This window comes from Macrotis lagotis, chromosome 1, assembly GCF_037893015.1.
Source record: "Macrotis lagotis isolate mMagLag1 chromosome 1, bilby.v1.9.chrom.fasta, whole genome shotgun sequence".
NCBI classification, from domain to species: Eukaryota; Metazoa; Chordata; class Mammalia; order Peramelemorphia; family Peramelidae; genus Macrotis; species Macrotis lagotis.
The window spans coordinates 346,644,363-346,662,822 of NC_133658.1; the positions used below are offsets into that span (position 1 = coordinate 346,644,363).

The 18,460-nt window shown below is 38.5% G+C and overlaps 2 protein-coding genes across 2 annotated transcripts in view; one reads left to right on the forward strand and one right to left on the reverse strand.

Annotated features, from left to right (window-relative positions):
* TGM2 (transglutaminase 2) overlaps positions 1–9,301 on the forward strand; it is a 58,191-nt gene extending 48,890 nt beyond the window's left edge. Inside the window, exons 11-13 of the mRNA XM_074211909.1 lie at positions 3,682–3,842; positions 5,513–5,649; positions 6,839–9,301. Coding sequence (XP_074068010.1) covers positions 3,682–3,842; positions 5,513–5,649; positions 6,839–6,986 — 446 coding nt within the window. The 3' untranslated portion in view covers positions 6,987–9,301. The remainder of the gene's footprint in view (positions 1–3,681; positions 3,843–5,512; positions 5,650–6,838) is intronic.
* The window catches only part of RPRD1B (regulation of nuclear pre-mRNA domain containing 1B), a 119,170-nt gene continuing 105,238 nt past the window's right edge, over positions 4,529–18,460 (reverse strand). The window contains exon 11 of the transcript XR_012473694.1: positions 4,529–9,448. The gene's annotated coding sequence lies outside the window, so the exon portion shown is untranslated. The remainder of the gene's footprint in view (positions 9,449–18,460) is intronic.

An 18,460-nucleotide genomic window follows, 5' to 3' on the forward strand; every position in this document is an offset into this window, starting at 1 on the left:
TTCTGATTCTACTTCAATTTTCCTCAATTTGTGAATACCCCTCCTTAGGGTAATATACACATTTTGTTTGTGTAATTCCAAATTGCTTTCTAGAATGTTCGTACTGATGCACTGCTCCACCAACATTGGGTACTTGCCTTTTAAAAACCTCTTCAGCATTTGACTATTCCAATCTTTTGTTATCTTTGTCAATTAGCTAAGAATGATGTGAAATCTTCAGGTTGCTTTGATTTTCCAGTCTCTTGTTATTAGTGATTCAGAGCATCCTTTCAAATGGCCATTAACTATTTGCAGTTCTTCTTTTGATCTATTGTCCAAAACCTTTGGACCACTTCTCTAGTATAGTCATAGAAGGGCTTCAAATGACACACAGAGATCTGTTGTCCATATCCTTTGGACCACTTCTCTTAGTGAACATAGAAGGGCTTCAATTGACACTCAGAGGAGAATGAATTTGTACCTAGAGGCAATAAGGAACCACAGGAGTTTGATCAGGGGAATAACATGGTCATACTTGGGCTTCAGGAATATTTCTTTTAAAAAGAAAATCACATGGAGTTTGGAGTGAAGGGAGAAGAGATAGACTTAAGAAGTCTGTATTCAGCTCTCTTGCATCTCAGGCCATCTAGGTTTCTCATCAATAATCTTAGGCAGACTTGTAAGTTTCCAAAAGGGAGGGTGGAAGGAGGGAGACCTCTCTCCAAAATTGCCTGGTATAGAGGGAATAAAATTGATAGTCCATTAAATTAGCAGGTCAAAGCTTCCTCCAAAACTATTCTTCTTCCCACAGCTATTTAATCACCATTTGTCTCTCAGATAGGATCTGCTTACTCATTACCCATGTTTGTCTCTGCCCTTCATTAAGCCTGTCCAAGGGAAATTCTTTTGTAAGTGTTCTCAAGTCCTTGTGAATGTGTTCCTGACAGACTGAATTCTGTTATAAATGAAAACACAGGTAGAAGGGTAGGAAGAGAAGGATATATACCCCTTTCCCTCCATTAATAATAGTATTTATATTTATATTAAATAATGGAGTATTTAGGGTAGCTAGATGCACAGTAAATAAAATACCTTACCTGGAGTTAATAAGATTCATCTTTTTGAGTTTAAATCCAGTCTCAGAATTGTCCCAGCAGTGTGACCCTGAGTAAGTCACTTAATCTTGTTTGTCTCAGTTTCCTCATCTGTAAAATGAGCTGGAAAAGGAAGTGGGAAAAAACCACTCTGTCTGATGGAAAAAATCTCAAATGGGGTCACAAAGAGTCCAATACAAGTGAAAAACAACTGAATATCAAAATAGAGTACTTTAAGGTTTGGATTCTACATATATGATCTCATCAGATCCTTGTAATCACTCTGGGAGATAGGTGTTATTATTGTCCCCATTTTACAAATGAAGAAACTGAGGCTGAGAGAGATTAAGTGATTTGCCTACAGATTCATAGCCAGTCAATGTTTAAGAGAGGAAATGAATTCAGGTTTTCTTCACTCCAAGTCCAGTGCCCTCTTCCAATGTGTCACTTAGTCACTTATAGTAATGATGATAATAATAATATTAATAACTGAAGAGGAAATTTTAAGTATGTTAGAAAGCAGGCCTCAGGGTCAAGGTCTAGGTTCAAGTCCTTTGTCAGATATACACTGCCTATATGTCCCTAGATAGGTCACTTAGAGTCTCAGAACTCCTAATTAACTTTGTAAAACTGTAATTTGCTGATCTGAATTGGTAGAGAGATTTCTCTCACGAAAGATATCTATAGCAAAGAAATTTCCAGTTTCCTGCCCAGTAGCTGTTGTTTACATAGTTTTAGAGGAAGTTGGTAATACAGTGGCTGGGGCACTGAGCCTGGAATCAGAAGGACCTGAGTTCAAATTCTGCCTTACACTTCCTAGCTGTGTGACCTGGGAAAATCACTTAAATTTGTTTGCCTTATTTCCTTAACCATATAATGACACCTGCCTTGAAGGTTTGTGAGAATAAAATGGGCTAAGATTTTTGAAGGGAACTTAATTGGTTACTGGTACTTAAGAGATATTAGATAAATGAGTATTCCCTTTTCTCTTTTATAACAAATATCCTCCAGCTAGGAGGTGGTAGCCTGGTGTAATGGAGAGCACCCTAGATTTGAATTTTGACCTCCAACAGCTCTGGGCAGATTTAATCAATCTTAGATTTAGAGGTGGGAGGGTCTTTAGAGATCATCAAGTCCAATCTCCTCATTTATAGATGAATGAACCAAGGCCCAGGGAAACTTGCTTAGAGTCATCTATCTAAAAAAAAATCTCTGAGGATTTGAACCAGCATTTTCCTGTCACTAAGTCCAGTCCCTTAACCATTCCTACCCCATTCATCCTTTTTAATTATAAATTTTCATGGACTATGATCACATTTGATCCTCATAAGAAGCCTTTGGAGATGGTAGTTCAAGGGTCATCATCTCCATTTCACAGATGTGGAAACTGAAGGTCAGAGAGGAAAGGAGCTAGAGTTGGAAAGGGACTCCAAGATAATCTAGTCTAACCTCATTTTACATGTTAAAAAACCTAAGTCGGGGCAGCTAGGTGGTGCAGTGGATAAAGCACCGGCCCTGGAGTCAGGAGTACCTGAATTCAAATCCAACCTCAGACACTTAATAATTACCTAGCTGTGTGGCCTTGGGCAAGCCACTTAACCCCATTGCCTAGCAAAAATAAAAAAAACAAACAAACAAAAAAAACTAAGTCATCCCCCTTACTCCCTCCTGCCCCTGTGAAAATAGAAGGGAAGAACATTCTCTGGTCATGAGGAAGTGGAAGACCCAGTCCGTGAACATATGTCTTCCAGCTCCTAGTCCAAGATTCCTTTCCTTCCCCCAGGTTACTCAGCAGCAACCACCTTGACATCCTACCCCCTACCCTCCACACCCTACTCCCCATATAAGAGCAAGAATTCACCAGAACTGCCTGCAGTTGTTATTCCTTTAATGACAAGATCTAGGACATTTCCATGAAATGGGAAGACAGGAAGCCAAACCAGAATGGTTTAATGTTTCTGTCAGCCACAGGAGCCTTGAAGCATAAGATTTTCTGGCTTTGATAGAGGTTTGCTCTTGGGCTGTCTCCCTGTCCATACTGTTGTCCCTTCAACACTAAAATGGCCACTCTTATTCTCTTGACCCCCTGAATTTATCCCTTCCAGTCAAGGCTGCTGTACATTTTATTTTTATTTCCCAATTTTCCTAACAACAATCATAGGATCATGTAGGATAGGTATCTAGTAAATGCTCATTATCTTTTCATTTGTTCCTTCTTTCAATGAGAAGTGATCAGAAAGAAGGTCTGACACTGTGAATTGCAGGGGAGGGGAGGAAGGTCAGAAAATTTGCTGGAGGTGGCAAGACAGGCTAGGAGGCAGCTGCTGGATAAAGTCTGGCAGTAACCATGGGAGTTTAAAGAAAGTGAGCAGTTTTTAAAAGATGAAAGAAATCATAGTCTATAATGGAGATGTACAGAAACTAGACAACAGGGAATGATTCTCAGATCCTTACCTATTCTCTGCCCACTACTCTCTTAGGGATGGATTCTTGGGAGGAAAGCAGTTGAAGACCAGCCATTCTCACCACTCATGTTAATAGGGAAATATAAACATATACATATATATGCCAAATAATAAAGATGATCTTTTCCTGATTTTTCTTCCAGAGATAAAAATACCCCTGAGGATTATGTACTCCAGTTACAGCGACCATCTGACTGAAAGCAACCTTATTAAGGTGAATATGCTCCTTCAACACCAACAGACCCACACTTTCATGATGGCTGAGCGAGACATCTACCTGATGAATCCGAACATCAATATCAGGGTAAGGAGAACAGTGGCCCAACCCATCTCAAAAGGTAGGTCAGAGATTAAGGGAAGAAATGAAAGGTAGATAACCACATTGCAGTCTCCAGGGGTCTCCCAGGGACTGGGTGAAGGGGCACAAATGGAGCCCCCTCCCCACAGAGGCAGAAGCAGGGCAGAGCTAATAGCACATATCTGCTTCTCTTCCTCACTCTCTCTCTGCCTTAGTTTGTCTATAAAATGAGTGTTGGCAGCAACAGGTGATGCAATGGCTAGAGTATTTGGCCTAGAGTCAGGAAGAGCTTAATTCAAATTTGGTCTCACCTACTTCTAGATCTATGATGGTGGGCAAGTCATTCAACCTCTATCTACCTCAGTTTCCACATTTATAACATGGAGATAATAATAGCACCAACCTCTTGTGTTTTGTATTGAATTATTATTATTATTATTATTATTTTATTATTAAATGATCTGGAAACTCCCTTCTAGATCTGACATTCTAATGTTTCTTCCAGTCCTGATATTCTATTTTCTGTGTTCTAAAATTCCTTCCAGTTCTACCATTCTATAATTCTTTGATTACTTACTTATGAAAATTTTTTATTTTATTTTTTCTAAAGATAATTTTCAACATTTTTTGTAAGATTTTGTGTTTCACATTCCTTCCTCCCTTCCCTCACCCCTTCCCATGATAATAGTAATCTGACAATCTATATTTACAATCATGTTTAATATATTTCTATATTAGTAATAATAAGCTAATCATAAGTTTAAAAGCTCTTCTATAACAAGATCATGTAAATGACCCTAGCAATAGGACACATGTCTTAAGAATGTGTCTCTAGGGGCAGCTAGATAGTGCAGTGGATAGAACACTGGCCCTGAAGTCAGGAGGACCTGAGTTTAAATCCAACCTTAGACACTTAATAATTGCCTAGTTGTGTAACCTTGGGCAAGTCACTCAATTCCATTTCCTTAATAAATAAAAATTTTTTAAATGTGTCTCTGAGGAATAATGAAAAGGATGATGGACTTGGATTCAGGATAGACCAGGATGCAAATCTAAATACCAACATGAACTAGCTGAACCTTAGTTCACCCAACTGTAAAATGGGGATAAAAAATAGTAACTCAGAGGGCTATTGTGAGGAAAATTGGTCACTATAGAAATATGAGTAATTATTAGTGAGAATACATGCCACTGAATCATCTACTTTCTCCTTGGATTATTTCCACTTGAGAGTAGTAGCAGTGACCAACCAGAGTTGTGGTGACCTCTCAGATCCTGGAACAGAACAAAGTTAATTGGGTCCATGAAAATCAAACCCGAAACATGAGTCCCTTTAAGATCATGCTCTTAACTGAGTCACAGACCCCAGTTCTTGGAAAACTATATACCTGTAACAAATGTCTCCAGTGGCAGGAGTCAAGAAAAATTTTACTCTTTATTCTTTACTAAATGTTGATACTTTCAATGGTCCTATGAATGGAAGTAGAGCAGGGATTATTATCCCTACTTTATACATGAAGAAACTGAGATCAAGAAAGATGAAGGGATTTGTCCAAGACTTCACAGTAGAAGTGGGACTAGAACATTCTGGGTCCCCAGGTCAGTGTTTCTTCTACCTCTAGTCATACCTTTTGCTCTTTTTTCAATGGTTTATATCATTCTTCTGTCCATTGCAGATCCTAGGAGAACCCAAGAAAAACCGGAAACTGGTGGCTGAATTGTCTGTTAAAAATCCCCTCCAAATTCCCTTGCTTGATTGCATCTTCACTGTGGAGGGAGCTGGGCTGATTCAGGAGCAGAAGAGAGTTGAGATGTAAGTGTCCCCTTCACACAAATGGAAAGGGGCTTCAGGGGGAGGAAGGAGTCACTTTATGAAAAGAAGTCACTGACAAACTGTAGTTTCTAGGAGAGTGACCAAGACAGCAAAGAAATTGGAGACCATGCCAGACAAGGGTCTGTCAAAGGAGCTAAGAGTGTGGATTTAGAAATGAAAGAAATCTTTGAGGTTATAAGATTATGGGATCATTGATTTAGACCTGAAAGGAACCTTAGAAGCTATCTTGCCCAACCTTCCACTCCCTCATATGTTCTGGGATAGGACTCCTGGTGACCTCTGGGAAGGCAGAAATTTAAAATACAAAAGATACAGATGTAGGTTTCAGATTCCCCTGAGATTACTCAGGCTCATCTTTTCAAGGTCATATTTCTATCTATCCCCAATTTAGGAAAAGATTCTGGAACTACCTTTGGTCTAACTACAACAGATCAAAAACTAATCTCACCTTCATGGTCCTATTCCTGCTTGTTGATACTGACGTATACCCATAATCCATGCTTACATTCCTATGGGTCCATAATGAGTATATACTTACATCACATCCCTATATGTATGCATCCATACAGCATACACATATACATGAATATATCCACATATACATAAAGAACAATAGATAGATAGATAGATAGATAGATAGATAGATAGATAGATAGATAGAGATATACAGGATTGTACTCTGAGCCCTGTCTTGGGAGTTAGAAGACTTGGGTTCAAGTCTCAGCTCTGCCACTCATGGGACCTTGGGCAAGTTACTTTTCTTTAGGTCTCAGGTTCCTCCCTGTAAAACTTTATGGTCTCTGATGTTGCTTATAGATCTAAGAAGCTTTAGGATTTTATCCATTTACAAATGTGTAACCATGTCATGCACAAACATACAAACATGCATATAGTTATGCTTCTGTGCATCCTATATGCAGATATACATTAGGAGTGAGGGATAGAATGGGACTAGATGAAGCCCAAGGTCCCTTCTAGTTTTTAACAGATGATAAAACTACACAGCTCAGAAAGTGGTGGTTCAACTCAAGTGAATTAAAGTTTGTCTATAGCCCTCCTCCTCCCTCTCCACTCCTGTCCCTAGCCTATCTGTATTGCCCTAAGAGACCTGCTCAGGGGTCATGCGTGCATATCAGATCCAGGTTTCCATCATCTCTATTTCTTCCAGCTCTGAACCAGTGGAACCTGAAAGTGTTGCCATAACCCGAGTGGACCTAATGCCCCGTTGGTCTGGACTGCACAAGCTGATCGTGAACTTCGAAAGTGACAAGTTAAAGGCAGTGAAGGGTCACCGGAATGTGATTGTTGGATTATAATTCAATTGAGAAGTTGCTTGCTGGCCCTAGAAGAAAAGGGAGCAAACCCCAATCTCCCCAAGCCCATTACAACCCCTATACAACTGAGCCTAATCACACCCTGTGAGAAAACTCCTAAACTGTACTCCATAAAAACAAAATTTAATCAAGTTTTTCCCTTCACCATAATGCCCCAGGCCCCATGAGGATTCTCTGAATCACAAACACTCTAGGCTCATAGGACTAAAGATAGTCAACAGCTATCTTTGGGAGTTCTAGAATCTGAGTTATATCCCTCTGGCCTATCATCCTTCCTCAAATCCAGAGCCCCCTGAAAAGGGAGAATTTTTAATTTTCTCTGGACCACAGGGAAGGTTCTCTCCCCAGGATGCACAAGTACCATTCCTGACTACCCCCAACTGTCAAGTCCTGTCCCTGGCCCATAATCATTTTTCTGCATAGAAAGAAAACACCCTTCCCCAATCAGGGGTCCTCTCCTTGTATTATCAGGCCATGGGTCTAGACCAGGATGATCAATTTCTACCAATACTCTCTTATCTCCCAAGCTAACCCCACCAAGAGACATAGGATACAGTGGGAGATTGAGACAAGCAAAAACATGGCTCCCAGAGTCAGGAGGAATCAGGGAACTGGCTATTGGGGACTGATAGATAAATCTGCATCATATTCAAGGAAAGAAGTGGGATTAGAGGAAAGAAACCTGGGCTGGAAAGTAAGGAGGCAAAACTGCTGTTCTGAAATAACTGTAAGGCTCTTACATGGAAGGTGGACTTTTTCTGCTTGGCCCCAGAGAACAGAGGAAAATGATAGAAATTAGAAGTAGATTTCATTCTCAGTATCTGCACTGGAACTTCTAGAAAGTCAAGATTCTTAGGATCCAATCTTTGGTACTAGTTTGTACTGATGCTAACCCAATTCTCAGCCTCTCAGCACAGGCCTGGAAAGAGAGGTCTTCAAAGCTATAGCTTCCAGTAGATCTTGTACATCTTTGATTAAATTCCAACAAGCTTAAGGATGCAGAAGATGGAATTCTTGTGTCAGGTAGGGGTCAAACTAGGAGGATTTGGAGATTACTTGCAACAAGATTCAGGGATTGTGATAAGATTTGCCCAAGTTTGTGTGCCTTTGACATAGCCTTAAAAAATGTAGGGTCATCTTCATGAGAAATAAGCCAGAAAAAAAGAGCTAAGTAGGTGAGAAATCCTGAAACCACCTATATAAGTTTGAAGGAGCTAGGGATTTTTAACCTAATGAAGACTTGGGAAGATGGGAAGTTTTGAAGCTGCCTTCCATTTCTTGAAGGGCTATCAAAAGAAAGACTAAACTTTTGAATGGTTTCAAAGGGCAGAACAATGTATCAAAGAGGCAGATTTTGATAGTAAAATTAAAAAGTCAGCACTATTCAAGATAGCTTAGAAGCCCTAGAATTCTTCAGTAACCAACCAATCAATAAGAATCTATTAAGTGCCTACTCTCTACCAAGAACTGTGTTGGGTTCTGGAAATCAAAATTTTAAAAATGAAAATCCCTGCCCTACATTCTATTGATGGATGCCCACTTCGGGGTGTCATAGAGAGGTGTCCTGCTTCAGTTTTGAGCCTCTGAGGTCCTATCCAATAAATTAGAAATTCTTGTCCCACATCTAAAAATGCTTGTTGAGGGAAAACATCTGAAAGATAAAGTATAATTTCTTGCTTCTCTAACATGTTCCAGCCTCCAGTTAGCTCCAGGATATCAAGCCTAAGAAAGGTAAAATCTGTGAGGTGTTACAAAATATGTATAGGCATCTGGAGAGTCTCATGTAGAGGAATAATTGCTGGACTGAAGTCGGAGGATTTGGATTTTGGTCCTGGTTCTACCAAAAATGATTATTCTAGGCAGTTCATTTCCCTGGCTTTAGTGACCCAGTCTTTAAAACAAGAAGAATACTCCATTAGGTCGCTGTGAACACCCCATGATACAGATACTGGCTTTGAATTCACTTAAAAAAACCTTGCAAAGCACTATATCAATGTCTGAAATTATATCTCTGGAAAACAGAATGTGGAAGGTTTTGGGAACTTAGCTCCTGCTTGCTATTACTACTGCTAGGAAAATATTTTTAAAACAAGATTTTAAAATGTGAGCAAAAAAAATGGTGTTTGATTCTGTCCATAGTTTATATAGAGCTTTTTATAGGAGAGTGGGCAGGGGAACTTGCTTTTGAGCCATTTGTGCCCATCCTCATATATTGCCATTTGTCAGCCACTTGGGCATGCCTGTGTAGTGCACATGCTTAAATAAGCAAAATAAAGATTTTATTTTTCACCTTGAAATACCAGCTCCTGGTTTGTTCTGTAAAGTCTTTAAATGTTTTCCTTCATGTAGGGCTCCAGCATCATTTGGTGGTTTCGTGGGCAGAGGCAGGAGATGTAGCTGCTCAGTTCCACAACTTGACTCGCTTTGTGTGTCCTGCTGCAGGGCTACACAAAGAGAATGATTGAAGAAGCAGATTCACCATGGGGTGCAATGAATCCTGGACTGGGAACCCAGGAATCTCAGGTTCCAGTTGCAGCTCAGTCACTAACATATTGTGAAACTTTGTTCAAGTCACTTTTAGTCATAGGATTTAGAACTAGAAGAGAGATTGAGTCCAACACTCTGACTTATAGAAATGGAACCAACAACCCAGAGAAGTTTAAGTGACTTTCCCAGCATCGTACAGGTAGTAAACTTCTGAGCCATCTATAAAACTTAAAGAATTGGATAAGATGGTTTCAGAGGCCTCTTCCAGTTCTGAGATTTTATAATCTAGGTTCCTTTCCAGCTTTCATATTCCATGTTCCAAGATCCTAACCACCTTTGACATTACATTTGCAGAGGGTCTTGTTTGCCTCAGTTTCCTTACCTATAAAATGGGGGTATTAGCATCTTCTCAAGGTTATTGTGAGGTTCAAATGAGAGAATAATTATAAAGAGCTGAGATCAGAGCCTGAACATAGTAAGTACTATGTCTCAGGACCTTCTAGTTGGTATGCTATGTATGGTTCTATAAGGAGTGGAATGAAATTGAAGTATTTTGCCCCAAAGACCTAAGACCATTCCCCTTCCCAGCTGGTTCCAGACTAATTTTTATCATTATAAACCTCTGCAGGCTTGGGGAAGGGTTATTTGGCATCCCAGAGCACTTCAAGATATCAGTTGAGCACCCTGCAATGTGGTCTTAGCAGTGGGTATAAGTAAGCTCTTGATTTTTTTTATCTTGTGATCTTTTACAACAGTTCCTTTATGTGAATTGCATATGAGGAACTTTGGCTGATGCTTAACATTCTACCATTAGTCATTCAGTTCTTTGGATGAAGCATCTTCTTTCAGCTAAGCTTTCAAAATACCAATTCCTCCTGGGAGAGAACCATAGCAGAGTCAATCTAAATTCTATAGAAAGTCACAAATTCATAAAGTTGGAAAGGACTCCAGATACCATCTCATCCACTCTCTTCATACAGGGAAGAAAATAAAGGGCCCAGAGAAGTTAAGGGCTAAGGTCACAGAGTGAGTTAGTTGGCTACTTTGGGATCTGAACCTAAGTTCTGGGGACTCAATAGAATTTAGTTTCCACTGAACTGCACTGTCTCATACACTGAAATACAAATGTAAGAAATGATGCCTCTGGGCATTCTCACATGGGATTCCTGCTCTGGATTTGTGAGATCTGAGCAAGTTCCTAGGAGAGCATAACCCCCCAAAAGGAGATTCAGCCTTTTCCCCATGCTCTCTGGTTTGTTATGTATCTAGAGTCCCAAGTAAAAGCTTAGGTATGACTATGTTATTGGAAATTCTGATGTCTACAGTCTATATTCTAAAATGGGTTAATAGGGTCCTCAACTGGAAAAGTTTTCAATGTACAAAGTTGTACATATCAGGTTTAGGACAACTGTATATTTTCTCTACCACAAAAGAAATGCTTAAAACAAAAAACTTATAAGTATGTTTTAACACATATTTAAAACAAACTTCAATTCATTGTCACTCTTATAGTAAAGACACTTGTGAGACAGCTGTGCAGATTTATTTTTATTTCCATCTGTATTGTCTGAACAACTCAAGATTCAGGTCTTCTGGATAGCCAAAGTATGGAATCTCTTCATGATTACAATCACCTTTTCTTATGAGAAGGGTATAATTAAATAAAACATCCTCCACCAGGCAACCAGCTTCTAGTTCAAGTACTTTAGAGCTCTCAAATTCATGAGGTAGTTGCCAAGGCTGGAAATATCCATTGCTTGGGACTGATGTTCAGTTTTATGTATTCAGAGAAAAACACACAAAAGTGGAAGAGGCATCTGGAGACCTAAGTCTATAATCAGGCTCACCTAAACAAGCATATGTTATTACTGCAATTGCAACCACAACAGCTTTTGCTGAAGCACTGGAGGGAAGATATGTCCTCCCTCTCCCTTTGCTGGAAATCCAAGGAAGAGCTGGAAGAGTCCAAAAGAGAGGATGAAGACTGTCCCCTCCTTTTGAAACCTACTTTACTAAGAGGGTGGCTCTTCTTGGCTCAGTTACTGATCAGCTTAGACATACCTTCTGTTATAGGGATGAAGGAAGCAATAGGGAGTCTTTGGCTGCATGTGTATTTAGCAAAGGTCTATTGAGCACATGTCCCTCTGGAAGCAGTGCAATTTATGGGAATCCAAAATCCTACTACATTCTACCTTTAGTGAAATATTTGCTGTCCCCAGCAAATCAACTGGGATGTTTTGGGTACATCTATCCATATCCCTAATTCATGAAAGGCCTTTGGGAATCAGAAGAGACTCATACAACAGTCTTTCAAGTATATTCTCTAACAATAGTATTTAACAAAACCCATGACTCACAATTCTTGGCTTGTTTGGGGTTTTTTTTTGGCAAGGCAAAGGGGTTAAGTGACTTGCCCAAGGTCACAGAGTTAGGAAATTATTAAGTGTCTGAGGCCAGATTTGAACTTAGGTACTCCTGACTCCAAGGCCAGTGCTCTATCCACTGTGTCACCTAACTGACCCCAGCTCACAATTCTTAATGGCCTTCTATATACCACAGAAAGACCCAAGCAGTCTACTCAGCACAGTTCTTAGACAATCTCAAAATTAATAGTTTGGTTTGTTGTTTTTCTTTTGGGAGGACTTACCATATGTGGAATGCCTGGAGTTTACAATAATATTACAACTACCAATAGGCTGTACCTGCCTTGTGGAGGGAGTATTGACACATGACTTTTTTGTTTACAGATTATGTGCTCAATGCAACCTCTGAAGCTGAGATGCAAAGAGGTATGGATTGGTTCTCTGCTACTTTTGCTAATTTTGGCCTAACAATTAATACAAGAAAACACAGGTGCTCCATTAGCCAGAATCACACCATCTATATGTGGAACTAACACTGTGGATACATTCACTTATCTTGGCAGTGTACATTTTCAGAGAGGCACACACTGATGATGAGGTTGAGATATTGCCAGAACTAGCTCAGTGTTTGGGAAGCTCCAAAGGTAAGTGTGGTAAATAGATTACCAAACTGAAGGTCTACAGAGCCATTGGGATGATCTCATTGCTATATGCCTGTGAAACCTGGACAGTCTACCAGTGCCATGCCAAGAAACTGAATCACTTCCACTTGAATATTTTAGAAAGATTCTGAAGACCACCTGGCAGGATAAGATACCAAACACTGAAGTCCTTTCTTGGACTAAACTGTCAAGCTTTCAAACTAATGCCAAATGATTGATTGATTGCCAAAAAGACTACTTTATGGAGAACTCACACAGGGCATGTGCTCCCGTGGTGGTCAGAAAAAGCTATATGAGGGCACTCTCAAAGTCTCACTTAAGAATTTTGGGATTGATTGTGTGTGACATGGGAAACATTGACACAGGATCAACCAGCATGGTGTGCCCTCATCAAAGATGATGCTGTGCTCTGTAAGCAAAGTAGAAGTGAAGTAGTTCAAAAGAAATGTGAAATGAGCATATTTAGAGAATCTACCCTAAGTGTTCATATGGCTTATTTGTGCCTGACCCTTAGTATAGCATTCAGAGCTCATATTGGTGTGATCAGCAATAATCAGATAAACTTGTTTCAACTCAAATCAACTAGGGAAAAAAACACCTGAAAAATTTGAAGTAAACCAAAAAAAAGGCAGAAAAAAAGGAAAAAAAAAGAAAAAAATTTTCCTCAAACTTGTTCCTCAAATTCATCAAACAAGCTCCTGGAGTACCATGGGGCTCTTACAACAAGGACTTCTGGCCTGGGTGAAAATTTCTGCATTGATCCTTCCTGCACATGGGGCAACTTAAATATTAGCACAGACAAAATACCTCTGGGGACCATAAAATACAAAGATAATCCCAAACTTCTTTGATGGATTCCTGTAAAACCATAGGGAATTAAACAAAGTGCTACAAACCCAATCTTCCAATAGGCGAAGCAGGCTAGCTCAAACAAACCAAAAAAATTCAAATGAGACAAATATATGTAGGGTTCCCCAAAAGAAATTAAATACTGGAGATTCAACTTGAGGTAGAATCAACCCCTCACATTTTGGATGGTCCAGGGGATCTCCTCCATCCAAAAAGGGATATTTGTGAGAATACTGAGCCAGAGGTTACACCAACAGTATACATATTATATCTTCGGTCTCAGTGCAGGACCTTTCATAGACAGCAGCAGATATTTAATAGTTATTGAATTAGAAATTCTGTGATCTTACCTCAGCATTCTTAAGTTGCAAAGTCTGTCTTTTTATGAAATCATGTTGTAGCAGCATTATGTTCCCCCACAGAAGGTAGCTTAACTATCTGAGCTGCAGATGCTGGAGTTCCTGAATATTAAAAGATTTTCTCTTCATAGAGATAGACTACTAAGGTTCTCCATTTTTAAATAGGTAATATTTGTCCTACAATGAATTTCACCTAAAACTACCTAGGCTCCCTTCATTGAATCACACTTGGAAGACTAGGATGGTATCATTTATACATGTGCACAATACACACACACACACACACACACATACACACATACATACATACAGAGGTAGGTCATGACACTCCTGACAGTCAACTTACCATAAGACAGCCTTCTCTCATGCATACATCTACTTCTATTCAAATTCTTGTGAAGGAAGTATGAAAGTGAGCAAGTGTGCATTGGTGTGTCCCTACATCTATACATCACATGGATGTGGATATGCATATATATATGGATATGCAAGTGTGTAGACATACACACATATTTATGTGAAATTTATTATAGGTATTTCTCCATGATAAAAGGCTATTGGGTTCTAGAGAGGGCAGCAGGAGCTGCAGACAAACCCTTGCTTCTTTTACTATTCTTCCAGGAATTCTGCTCTGGTAAGCTCAGGACTCCATTTTGGATTGTGGCTTAAATTTCCTTTCTCTCTCATGGATTGACTCCTTTTCTTCCTTTGTTACCTCTCCCATTGACTGTCTTCTCCTCACTCCTAAATGCACACCCTAGCAACCTCTCTAATAATCCTAATTAATAACTAGTAATCCTCTTCCTTCCCCTCTGCCTCAGCAAGTCCTTGCCCATCTGTTTTGGGTAGGGATAGATCAGATGGGCTGGAAAGAACCATAAAAATTACCTAGCTCTATTCTCCCATTCTACCAAAGGGGAAACAAATCCAGAAAGGTGTAGTGAATTACTTAAGATCAAAAGATTAAGTCAGTGATAAAGGCAGGATTTAAATACTTTTCAGGACACCTTGTCTAGTTGCCTATATCAGTGTCATCTAGGCTTACAATGATCTCAAAGGTCTCTTCTAGGTCTGGTATCATTTTTCCTAATAATTTGATGATTAACATCATATTAATTCCACAAATAATCAATTAAAAGTATGAATGAAAAGTAAAATTCAGGTTAATGAATAATTCCCATCAGAAATCAACATGGAGCCCTTATCAGATTACCTTTAAACCCTCAGTAGTTCCCAGATCACATTAGAAACTGCTGTTCTTAGACACATTCTACAATTTCTACCTCTCTCACTCATCTATCATTTCTTTTTTATGCTTAGAAGCATATAATGTCAAAGACTAACACTCATTTTCTAGAGGAGGATCCCAAGTCCCAAAGAGAGTAAAACACCTGTCAAAACTTATACTGTTAAGTATTTTCTAGCTGGGAGGAGTAGAACAGCTGGGACTAGAACTAGTCCTATCCTGTGCTATTTCTGCTACAACAATGAGTTCATAAAAAGACAGACTTTGTAACTTAAGAATGCTGAGGTAAGATCACAAAATTTCTAATTCAATGACTATTTATTAAATATCTGCTGCTGTCTATGAAAGGTCCTGCACTGAGACTGAAGATATAAAAAATAGGTATAACACAGGTCTTGCCTTTGAGGAAATCAAATAACTAAAAAAAAAAGTAAGAACAATTGCATAAATAACTCTTCACACATGGGAAAATGAGATAAATGCAAAGGAGAAAGGCAGGCAAAATGTGGTGACAAATTTGAGAGAACCCTTGAAGAGTGACTTGGAGGAAGAATAAGGAAAGGTTTTGTGGATGAATAAGCATCCAAACTGACTTAAATGGAGGGATTTCAAACAACAGAGAAAGTGGTCCAGAATACATTCTATGGATAGGAACAGTATGGGGAGAGGCCATTATGAGGAGAGGGATAGACAGTTTTTTAGTTTATCTGGAAAATAGAAAGGGGGAAAGAAAGCAGTCTAAAAAAACTCTAGGTAGATTGATTGAAGTTAGATTTTAGAAAGTCTCAAATGACAGAGGGGAGCCACCAAAGCTTTGGTTTGCTTGTATTGTATCATGATCATAGTGGCATAGTGGCATATTAGAAAAGATTGGTGGTTTTTAGGTTGAATGAGAGAAAAGATAGATCAGAAAGGCAGGCATTCTTAATCTGGTGCTCATAAACTATATATATGAATATATACATACTGATCATTTTATTTCACTAAAACTGGTTTTTGTCAGCCTGTATATTTTGTTTTATGCATTTAAAAATTTTATTTTGAGAAGGGGTTCAAAGGATTCATTTTTTCCTTTTTTAAAAAAAAAAGTTTGATTCAACTATAATTCAAATTTGTTTGCCTGTTGATTTCATTCTATTTTCAGTTCTGAATTAACTCCCTTCTTCTTCCCCCTTCCCCACTCATTAAGAAAGAAAAACAAATTCCATTATCAATCCATTACAAAATAAATTCTTAAATTAGCCCAGGGTAAGGAGGGGGGGGATAGAGAGGAAAGAAAGGAGGGGGAAAAGAGAGAGACAAAGAGACAGAGACAGAGAGAGAATATTGTTTTAACTTATGTTTGTGTCTATCAGTTCTCTAACTGTAGGTGAAGAGTATGCTTCACCATGAGTCCTTTGGAATTGTATGGATCATTGTGTAGTTCAAAATTTCTCTTAAAAGTTGATTATCTTTAAAATATTGCTATTATTGTATTAGCTGTTCACCCACTTCTCATTTCATTTTGCATTAATTCAAAAAAGTCTTCCCAGGTTTCTCTTAAACTGTCACTATACGTAACAGCACAATAGTATTCCATCACATTTATATGACACAATTTTTTCAGCCATTCTCCAATTAATAGGCATCCCCTTAGTTTCCAATTTTTTGCTAAAAAGTTATTAAATATTGTTGTATATAGAGTTCTTTTCCATTTCCTTTGATCTCTTTGGGATACAGACCTAGTAGCAATACTGCTGAATCAAAGAGTATGCACAGTTTAATAACTTTGGGACATAGTTTTATATATTTTTCAGAATGGATTGGTTCATAGTACATTTTTTTCATATGGTTATTGACAACTCTGATTTCTTCCTCTAGAAATTGTTTATTCATATCCTGGGACCATATATTAATTGGGGAATAGTTGCTTTTCTTGTAAATTTGACTCAACTTCAAATGCTATCTTTTTGTTGTTGTTTTGCAAGGCAAACGGGGTTGTGACTTGCCCAAGGTCACATAGAATAGGTAATTATTAAGTGTGTGAGGCTAGATTTGAACTCAGGAACTCCTGACTCTAGGGCAGGTGCTTTATACACTGTGCCACCTAGCTGCCCCTAAATGAAATCTTTAACAGAGAAATTTTCTGTGAATATTTACCCCACAATGTCTTGGTTTTCCTCCAATTTTAATTGTTATTGGTTTTAGTTGTACAAAAACTTAAAATGTTACATAATCAAAATTATCTATTTTACCTCTTATGAATCTTTCTAGCTCTTGTTTGGTCATGAACTATTCTATTATCCATAAATCTGACAAATAATTTGTTCCCTACTCCATTAATTTACTTATAATGTTTACCCTTTATAACCAAATCATACACCTATTTTGAGTTTATCATGGATACAGTGTGAGATACTGGTCTATATCCTGTTTCTGATAAATTGCTTTCCAATATTCTTATAGGTTTCACTAAATTACCAAAGCATGACACAAAACAGGTTAGGACCCCCTGACTTAGACTCAGGATTATTAGTTGGGAAATTTTAACAGCAGTGTGAAGGAGAACTGATGAAAAAAATGAACTAAAATAGTAGCAATGAGGATGGAGAGAAAGGGGAAGATACAAGAGCGATTGCAGATGTAGAAATGAAAAAATTGGGGTGGCTAGGTGGCGCAGTGGATAAAGCACCAGCCCTGGAGTCAGGACTACCTGGGTTCAGATCCAGGCTCAGACACTTAATAATTACCTAGCTGTGTGGCCTCGGGCAAGCCACTTAACCCTGTTTGCCTTGCAAAATCCTAAAAAAAAAAAAAAAAAAAAAAAAAAAAAGGAAAAAATCTGGCAGCTAATTGGATATATGCGGCATGAAAAAGAACAAAGAAATGAAATAATTCCAAGGCTGTACAAAGCTAGGCAGGTTAGAGGCACTATTAACATTACAGAAAGAAACTAATATTAAATAAAGGAAAGAATCAAGTTTTGAAAGAAAAATAGCAAGTTCAATTTCAGAACTGAGTTCTAATTTTGGGTTTGAGATGCCAACAGCACATACAGGTCAAGTAGGTCAGATAAGGACTGAAGTTCTAGGGAGAAAATTAGGTTTGATGATATTAAACTTCTGACTCACCTAAATAAGATATGGTAATGAATATAATCACCAATTGAGGAGAAGAGAATAGGGTAGAACACCTATTTTTCAAAGGAAGGGAGGATAAGAAACCATTGAAAGAGACAAGGACTGTTCAAAAAGGAAAGAAGAGAATCATGGCAATATAGTCATATGACATATAGTCAAAGGAGGCAAGAGAATCAAGGAATTGTCAAAAGATAGAGAAAAGTCAAGTAGGATAAAGACATCATGCATGTAAACACATATGTACAAAGTTGGATTATTTTTTAAAGGTCATAAGTGAACTTGGAGAGTGGTGTGGACAGACACTAGAACAATTTAATAGGAGAAATAAAGAAAGATGGCAAGCAGTATAGAAAAGAGAAGCCATGGAAGGA